The sequence below is a fragment of the Charadrius vociferus genome, unplaced genomic scaffold (assembly GCF_000708025.1).
Source record: "Charadrius vociferus isolate BGI_N301 unplaced genomic scaffold, ASM70802v2 scaffold260, whole genome shotgun sequence".
NCBI lineage: Eukaryota > Metazoa > Chordata > Aves > Charadriiformes > Charadriidae > Charadrius > Charadrius vociferus.
Window position 1 is genome coordinate 1,812,968 of NW_009646410.1, and position 9,219 is coordinate 1,822,186.

At 36.8% G+C, this 9,219-nt stretch overlaps 1 protein-coding gene across 1 annotated transcript in view; it reads left to right on the plus strand.

Annotated features, from left to right (window-relative positions):
- UTP18 (UTP18 small subunit (SSU) processome component homolog (yeast)) overlaps nucleotides 1-8,527 on the plus strand; it is a 12,092-nt gene extending 3,565 nt beyond the window's left edge. Inside the window, exons 2-14 of the mRNA XM_009880233.1 lie at nucleotides 186-313; nucleotides 418-513; nucleotides 1,177-1,256; nucleotides 1,497-1,582; nucleotides 2,267-2,392; nucleotides 3,278-3,452; nucleotides 3,720-3,820; nucleotides 4,645-4,735; nucleotides 5,032-5,155; nucleotides 6,046-6,220; nucleotides 6,805-6,949; nucleotides 7,708-7,765; nucleotides 8,393-8,527. Coding sequence (XP_009878535.1) covers nucleotides 186-313; nucleotides 418-513; nucleotides 1,177-1,256; nucleotides 1,497-1,582; nucleotides 2,267-2,392; nucleotides 3,278-3,452; nucleotides 3,720-3,820; nucleotides 4,645-4,735; nucleotides 5,032-5,155; nucleotides 6,046-6,220; nucleotides 6,805-6,949; nucleotides 7,708-7,730 — 1,350 coding nt within the window. The 3' untranslated portion in view covers nucleotides 7,731-7,765; nucleotides 8,393-8,527. The remainder of the gene's footprint in view (nucleotides 1-185; nucleotides 314-417; nucleotides 514-1,176; nucleotides 1,257-1,496; nucleotides 1,583-2,266; nucleotides 2,393-3,277; nucleotides 3,453-3,719; nucleotides 3,821-4,644; nucleotides 4,736-5,031; nucleotides 5,156-6,045; nucleotides 6,221-6,804; nucleotides 6,950-7,707; nucleotides 7,766-8,392) is intronic.
- The last annotated feature ends 692 nt before the right edge of the window (nucleotides 8,528-9,219 follow it).

The window sequence follows — 9,219 nt, forward strand, 5'->3', positions numbered from 1 at the left end:
TCGCGGCTTTCCCTCAGGGCCGGGCCCCGCCGCCGGGGGGAGCGCGGGGCGGCGGCGCGGTCTGTCGTACCGAGGAGGGCCCGGTGCTTCGGCTCCTTGTCCCCGCCTGCTCCCCGCTGCTGTGGGTGTCAGCTGCCTGCCTCTGTCCGTGGCTGGGCTGAAATGGTCTGCTTGGTTGTTTTCAGCTGAAGGCTACGGAGAGGAAAAGACTCCAGAAAGAGTCCAGTGATTCGGAAGTAGAAAATGAAGCAAAAGGTAAAATCTTCTCTAAAAAGCCGGCGTGGGTGGATGAAGATGATGAAGCTGAGGAAAAGTAAGTTCAAGCTTGCACGTGGGAATTATATATTAAGCTTAAGAGTGACTCTAAGTGGGTTCAGTTTGAATGATCTTCATGTTCTATGTGTTCTTTCCTACTAGTGTTGATATGACCCATAGGTATAGGAAAGACTTCATGAAAAGTGATGCTGAGAAGATACTTACTAAGAAAAAGCTAAAAAGGAGGCTTGAAGAACAGTGAGTTTCATTTATGTGTTTGTGGCTAACTTTATTAAGATGAGATAAGATACATCTGTGTGACATTCAAAGTCACTTTTCCGCTTTACGCACTGTAGTTGTGCCCTGTTTAAAGCTAGTGCTTCTTATGGTATTTGCAGCATTTTTAAATAAAAAAACCATTAAAAATAGTAAATAAAATGTACATTAGTGTTGTCTAGGCTAAATTATTTAATACATGCTTTAGTAGAGGTGCACTGACTAATTTATTCTCTGGGGAGTTACATCTGAAATCTTTTATAGTGATGCATTGCTTTGTAAATAGGGTGATGTGAGATGCTGACTTAAAAAGAGTCAAAGAATGAACTGAAATGTGAATATAGTCAGATAGGAAAGCAGAACTCTGGATGTACTTGGGTTGTCTTAGTATTAGCATATACCACTCCAAAGAATAGTGCTTTTATGTTTGGTATCAATTTTGCTTTAGTTTCACACTCATGAATTTAGCCAAACACAGAAAGCTGAGTGAAATTTTAAAAAACTTGCATAGTATTCTAAGTGAAAGTAATCTTGTAGAATTGTGACTGTGTGCCTTTTAAGTACTTAGTGCATAGGAGGAAATTACTTTCTCAAAAAAGTGTTTATGGTTTTTTCCCTCTTCCCCTCTCACCCTTCTCTTGCTAGGTTTCAGCAAGCTATGGGAGGAGTTCCTGCCTGGGCTGATTTAGAAAACAGGAAGAAATCCAAAAGGACTGCAAGTGATAGTAAATAAATCCTTTACTATTCTATAAGTGTTTTTGTGTTTCCCTATTCAGCTTCTTCGAAAGTAATTATTTTTGATGTTTTCTCAGTTTCAGTAGTGTGATAATATGCTGGATAAGTCAGCTTTATTCCTTCCTTCTTTCAGTGTGCTTTGATTTAATTTGTTTCTGTAAGGAATTTGTTGGTTTTGGTGTGGGAGTGTTTGTGGAATTAGCCTTTTCAATGTGCTTTGTCTTAATTAGGTGACAGTGATGAAGATGATGATTTGCTATGCAGGACTGGCAATTTTGTATCAAACTCAGAGTCCCTGCCAAGAGGTATTTTGAAGGTAAAGGCAAGCCTATCCTCCTGCCTCAGTTTGACCTGCATGCGCACTTTGACTTCTGGGTTGCTATTTGGGCAGTAAAATTAGTCATTGTATGCACTTCTTTGTTTCTGTAACTGGAAACTCTAAAGAGTAAACAGTTGGACAAATTGGGTAGTTCACATCATGAAAGCATGAAACAATAAACTGAGATGTATTGTTTGACATAGGGATTATTTTATGTATTCTAAAGTAGCATCTTGTAGCAGGATTTTAATTTCTGCATAGGAAGGATGGAATTCTCCCACAGCTTTGAGGCTACTGAAATGGTCTTTGAGAAGCAACAGCTTTAAATGTTTCTTTCGCTATCTCTTCTACAGCTATTTCAGATGAGTCAGAGTGCAACTAGTTTTACGTAGACTGTTAGTTTTGAAGTCAGTAGGAAGGATAGCTAATCTCATGTCTACACTGCTGCATTGAAGCAACTTACCAAACTTACTCTGTTCTGCTTATGTCATGCTGTCTAAAAGTTTGTCGTAGGGTTTGAGATCTTGCTCTTGTAGAATAGAGCAATTAAATTGGCTGTTCATCAGCATAAGCAAAAGTGTGTAAGTTGTTTTTGTGGGTTGTTTTTTTTTTTTCCAAAAGTGTGTAAGTTGGTTTTGTGGGTTGGTTTTTTTTTTAAAAACTGCTTGATCTTTGTTCTAGATGAGTACCTGTTTGCCTGCTAATCAGGAACGTTTTGCTAATGGAAAATTGGCAACTGTGCAGTTTCATCCATCTGCTCAAGTGGTCATGACTGCTGGACATGATCGATCTGTGTCACTCTTTCAGGTGAAGAATTTTGTTCTATACTATGTAATTCTAATAGTAATTCCATACTAATATGGAATCGTTTTTTTATAAGTATAGCTGAGATAGCCTGGAATGATAAACTTTCTTTTCTCTCTTCCTGTGATGGTGTACTCACAGAATGTAATGTCTGTGGTTACAATGGAATTTCCTTGGTTGAAGGTATCTTGTTGGAAGAAATTTCCATCTGTGACTTCATACCAGCCACTTACAGAATATAGGCAATCTTAGTTGTAGCAGAGTTTTTAGTTGAAGATTTGTTTTTAATGTTTGGTTTTAAGGTTTGCAGTGATGAGGACTAATGAGTTGGTTTTTTTCTTAAGTTGTTTGTAAAGCCTGTGGTGTTGGGAGCAGTCTACTTTTGTTTAAAAATGTAATATTGCTGTAAAATATGGAGAGACTACTGCAGCAGGAAGCTACTTGTCCTGGGACACTCCAGTCCTACTCCTCTGAAAACAAAAGATCATAACTCTACTTCAGAACTTTCAAGAGGGCCCAGTATCAGGGAAATGGACAAAGACACAAGTCACATTCGGTATTTCCACAGGGCTGCAGGAAAGAACAATGCGAAGCAAACATTTCTATTTAGAAAACCACACTAGAAGTGATTATTTGAACAAAGTATGGGCAAGACAAGGAAGGGAAAGAGGTGTGAAATACATCCAGGAAGGTTGGCAGTGCCTGATATATAGGGTGAGGAGCTGAGAGCCTGGTTACTTGTAGATTGAGAAGAAAGAGATTAATGCTTCAACCTGGCATATCTCTTACTAAGTCTCTTGTTCTGGTTAGTTGATATGAATTTTCTATGTAGAAGTATTTTGTATGTTCCTTAATATGATAATCTGTTTGGCTTTTTTTTTTTTGAAGGTTGATGGTATAAAGAATCCAAAAATACAGAGCATCTATTTAGAGAGTTTTCCAATCTATAAGGCTTGTTTCAGTGTTGATGGAGAACAAGTTATAGCCACTGGTACTCACCATAAAATGTTCTTTGTGTATGACATGATGAGTGGAAGTATTATTCCTATACAGAAAGTAAGAGGTACGTTTTATAGTGCTTTAAGTGTCTGGGCATAGTTGAAGCTGTCCCAAATGAAGATGGCGTATGAATTTTCCTTTAGCTTTAGTTTGTCTGGGATATTAAAAGTTAATTGTCATGCATAAATAAGATTGAGTTGTAGCTTTACTGTGACAGTGTATTACAGAAGTGATAAGCTGAAGTGGAGTCAGGTCTTATTCATAATACCTCTGAATATTGAGGAAAAATAATAAATTATGCCAATTTGAAGTTCTGAATCTTTTTTTAAAGGTGTGGAGGAAAGATTTCTCAGAAATTTCGAAGTGTCTCCAGATGGATCATTTATGCTTCTAACTGGAACTTCAGGTTACCTCCACTTGTTGTCAATGAAGGTAGTTTCTCGTCGTGGTTCATGTAGCTTCAGTTTCTTGGTACCTCTTTCCTTTTGAATCTGCTTGCTTATATTTAATGTGAAGAGCAATATAACTTTCAGATGAACCAAAACTATGATGCATACTGTGACAGCCTTCACAAACAAGCTGCTTAATCAACTAGCTCTAGCTTTAGAAAATTATTTTGGGTGTCTCTGAGAATTTTTTTCTTAGAGTGCAGTTCCCTTTGGAACTGGTGGAGCTTAGGCTGGAGTTTCATGGGTTTTTAAGCTGTCACTGGAAAAAGTTGTACGTCAATGCTGTATTTCGACTGATGGCATGAACACTGTGCTGGCAAAAGGAATGGCCTCAGTATAGAAACAGGCATCTGAAGGCAGAAAAAATATAGGACTGCTTTTATGGGAGTAGCGCTAGTGCATGCTGGTGTACCATGTTCATGAGTCATGCCATCTACTGTGGTGCATAATGCATATAGAATATTTTCAGTTAAATTTTGAAATGCCATATGATGAAATCTGGATTTGTTTTAAACTTCTGCTAGGCAAAATGCTTTTTTAAAAAAAGTTCAGTTCCATTATGTATTGAAGACCTTTCAGTGAGGGAGCAAATCAGTGTTTATTAAATTAGCTGTAGTTGTGCAGTAATAAATCGATCATGGACTGAGCGTCAGCTTGTGCTCTGGTCTGTAGGCACTGAAAATGTTGATGCTGTTCTTAATGTTAGTGTAGCTAACTTAAGATTTTTATGGGACAGGAGTATGGAAACAACTTTCCTACAGATTTTTGGCAGAATCATTGTCACCATTCTTGTTCTTCATCCTATAGACAAAGGAACTGATTAGCACTATGAAGGTAAATGGAAGATGCACTGCATCTGCTTTCACTCCAGACAGCAGTAAAATATATAGCTATTCGAGTAAGTATTCTCTCTAACAGCACTAATCATAATTCCATTTAAATTGCGTAAGTTTTTTAAGTTTTACAAAGATAATTAAAAGACTTTTTGCCAGTATCTGGCCTAAAAATACACCTGAGTGATCAATCGTTAACTATTTTAATATGCCTTTATTTGTTTGGTTTTTTTAAATACCCTGTATTTGGTAGTTGTAAATGAGCTAATAGTTGTTGTCTAATGAAATTCATTTTAACAAAACAGACAAACAATGTGTTCTGTATATATGGTTTCTATAATCTACTTTGTTCTGCAACCAGAGGAAGGTGAAGTTTTCATTTGGGATGTGAGAAGCAGAAAGTGTCTACACAAATTTGAAGATGAAGGTTCTTTGGAAGGAAAGTGCATTGCTGTTTCAAAAAATAACCAGTATGTGGCATGTGGGTAAGTGACTTGGATTTGACCTCTTCCTATCTCATTTTGAAGCTCTTCAGTAAATTTGTTGGTGGTTGGTGAGAGTGTAGGAACATGGAATGATTTTGGTTTTAATAAGGTTAGAGTAGAGGTGAATAGGTAAATATTGTCTGTTTTATGATAATTTAATTTGTTCCATGTATATCTAAAATACCATAACACACTTAATGCCAGTATCACTTCTAATGTATTAGTGTTGCTATATATGGTTTTAGCAGTTAATTTTGAAATAATACTGACTGAAATCACAAATTCTGTATTACAAATGTCGATTCAAGGTCTTCCCCCTTTTCTCTTTCCTATACTCCTAATTTGGCTTCTGCAGTGTAGCATGTTAGCACTTGATGAAAAGGTGCTTCAACTCAGAGCCACAAAGTGTTTCTCCAAATATACTTACCAAGATGCAATTTCAACTAACATATCAATCCTTTTAAATGAGGCTAGCAAATACTTAAGTACAGTATGCATTTTCTTAGCCTGCTGTAGAAAAGGATTTTTAAGTGGACTTAACTCTGTAGAGTATACAAAAAAAAAAATTCCAAAAAGCTTGAAACTGTTTCAGAATCTCTTGATACCAATCTCTCATTGCTTTGAATTTGTTTTCTGTAAAAGATGTGCTTATCAAGTCTGTCCACGGTTAAGTGTGTGTATCTACATAGAAATAAAAAAACCCCCACAATAAACCAACGTCTCCGCTAAATATTGTTATAAACTTAAAAATCAAGCTCCAAAGAAAATATCATTGCAAATTCCAGTAAATAATTAGAAATTACCTTTTCAGTTGAATGGTGGCTATAGATGACAAGGTAATATGTACTATAAATGTTCTTGGTGTAGTCATTGTTAATTTCTTTTTTCAGTTCAGCTTCTGGAGTTGTAAATTTATATACTACTGATGTCTGTCTCAAAGAAAAACATCCTAAACCAGTTAAAGCCATAATGAACCTGGTTACATCTGCTACGTGTGTGACCTTCAATCCCACCACAGAAATTTTGGCAGTGGCTTCCCGTGAAGCTGATGAGGCTGTCAAATTGGTATGTTCAGCTTTGTTAGTACAAGCTTTTTTGTTTCTTGATCAAAAGTGTTCCTGGTGACATAATAACACTGATACTGAGCAGATACGTGTACTGCAATATTAGCTTCTTCAGAGAAGTTGTTGTGAAAATAATATCTTACGGTCTAGTTTACCTTTTGTTTTCCCCTTTTTAAGATGCCCTTATTTTAGTGCTGTAAATATAACTCAGCAACATGCGTGAATTTTTGGCAGCTGTTAACTGTAACGGTCTTACGATGTGGTGTTTTTCCTAGCTCGGTCAGAATTTGCCAGCCTTGTCAGAATTGTGGCCAACAGTGAAACTATTGAACTAATCTGAGGGTTTGAAAGCCTGTTTTTACTAGTAAGATGTAATTACTTAAAAATAAATGAGTTGCAATAACTGACTTTGTAGTGTGCTCACTGCACCTTTTCTCCAGTAGAACACTTTATATAAAGTGCTGTGGGATAGGAATGTAACTGAACATTTCAACTTAACTGTGACCTTCAATTTTAAATTTGTACTTTAATTTGAATTTTGGTGGCTTTCCTAATTGTGGTAACTAATAACCTGTTTCTCAATAGGTACACATTCCTTCATATACTGTATTCTCAAACTTCCCAGTGTTCAGAAGAAAACAGATTTATCTTGCTCAATCTATGGACTTTTCTCCCAGAAGTGGTTTTTTCTCTGTAGCAAATAACAAAGGCAAAGCTTTGTTATTTAGGTATGTATGAAGTTAGTTTAATTAATCCCAGATAACATGTTTGTATTCTGTAAGATGGGGCAGGTGACTGGTAAATGATAAGGTTTGACTTCATGATCTGAATTCTACCTCATGACTTAATTGAGTGCAGAGCTGGTTTTCCCTTCTGGAGAATGAATGAGCCTTGTTTATTGTCTGATGATAAAACTACACATTGCTGCAGACGTCCCCGTCAAAACTGTCAGTGTCCTTTTCTGAAATAACTACTATGTAAAAAGTCAGATGCTCTCCCCACTAAAAACCAGGGCATTAAAGAAGAACTTTACTCTTTTTGTGAGAAGGGAGAAGTCGTTTGTTTTTTTTTTTCCCCTGCTGGTGTGGTCACGTGTAAGGAGTGCTAATAACTCAGAGCAGGAATATTCCTTTTTTTTTTAAACTAAATAACTTTGTGATACTTGGAAAACTTTGTATTCTTAATGTGAAATTTTAAAGATTTATGAAGTCTGATGGAGAATTTACAAAAAGACTCCCAGGTATGTCTGTAAAAAAGTGAATGAATCTTGTGATTTGTCCTTTATTTGAACTTGAACTGCATACTATAATGCCACTTCAGGTAAATCTAGTGTGTGGGTGATTGCTCTCTTTTGCTACACCTGTTTCAGATTACTAAGAATACTCAAAGTGACAATACTGAATAGTTGTTGCTTCTTTGTGCTGTTCACTGAACAGGTTACTAAAGTTTTTAATGTCTCAACGTTTTTGTTTTTTTTTTTCTCCAGACTGAAACATTATTCAGATTTTTAAAAGAAGCTACAGGAGAAAATGGACCAGTAACTGAGGTAAAAGTAGCACTAGAACTGTTGACAACATTGTCTTGATGAATGTTATTTTCACTTATCTACCTCCACCTCTTTATAGACGGCAACAGGAAGCTCTGAATCCTGTGTAATCTGAAACTTTGTCTGGATCACTCCAGTAGTAGGCTCCACATGATGGGCAGGAGTCGCGCTTGTCTTGTCAGTCTCAGCTTTTCTAATAATACTCCTACAGGGAGTTGGTAGTTCAACTAAACTTCTGCTCAGTCCTGTTGACAGTAGTTTTAAAAATATGAATATATTTAAATCAAACTCATAGGCAGTGTTGTTAAAAACAGCTGTGGGCTGGCAGATACTTGGCTTGAGTCATGTAAGTGAGCCCACATGAGTCTGCATAATTTCAAATTTAGATAACGTAAATTACTGAAGTTAGAAGCGTAGCTTTGTGCAGATATGATTTTAATGTACACTTGCATGGAAAACTAGAAAGACCTGTAGTTCTGTTTGACCCAAAAGGTGTTAATGATTGGAGGCTAAACTGGTTCAGACTGGAAGCAGGCAGTCTTCTGCATGTTAAACTTGCACAGAATTTTGTAATGGCTTAATGTTTGGAAGGTACTAACAAAATTCTTTGTACTGATCTTTCCCCAGGTGTTGGAACCTGCAGATACAAGTATGCTGACAAAGTCAAACAAGTTTTTTTATTTTATACAGAAGTTCAAAAATACTAATATAACATCCATGTTTTTGAATGTTGTTCCTTAATAAATGTACCTGATAAGTTTCCAGGCAAGTTCTTTTAACTTTTTCCAATGTTTTGTGTAAGCAAATGATTAAGTAGATTTTTAACGGTCAGCATTCAAGCTAATGTCCAAGGAATGCTTAAATGTCTCTAGTTATTACGGGCATATGAAGTATTCCAACGCTGAAACAGAAAACATCAGTTTTGTGTAAACTGTAAGCTCTGCTGCATGCGTTTCGCTTGAGCTCTTCCATCAGCCAGGTTCATTTGAGGCTGGGTTGGAAACAGCATTTCGCTGACTGGAGGAGCAAGTCAACCTGAAACCCTGTTGATGCAGATGTTGTAGGTCAGCCCAGCTTAACGGGCCAGCTATAGCTTAAAGACATCCTAAACTAAAAGGTGAGAAACAGCCCCCTCGGCTCTGCTTACGGCCTCCTACGTGTCACAGAAACAACTGTATGCAATGTGGTTTTAATTCTTAAAGGAAGACCACATTCTTGTCTTTCTGTGAAAGCAAAGCATCCTGATTATCACTTCATACTTGATTTTTTTTTAAAATGAATTGTGAAATTCTAATACCATGGGGGTCACCTAGCAAGGACTGTTTTACAGCTGTTGTTGCTGGATTTTCATCTGATGCCAAATATTGCCTCTCTGGTTACTTTGTTCCTGAAATGGCCCCCTCTTTCTCTTAAATACATGAACAAAAAGTTGATGAGGAATCTGCTACAATAAA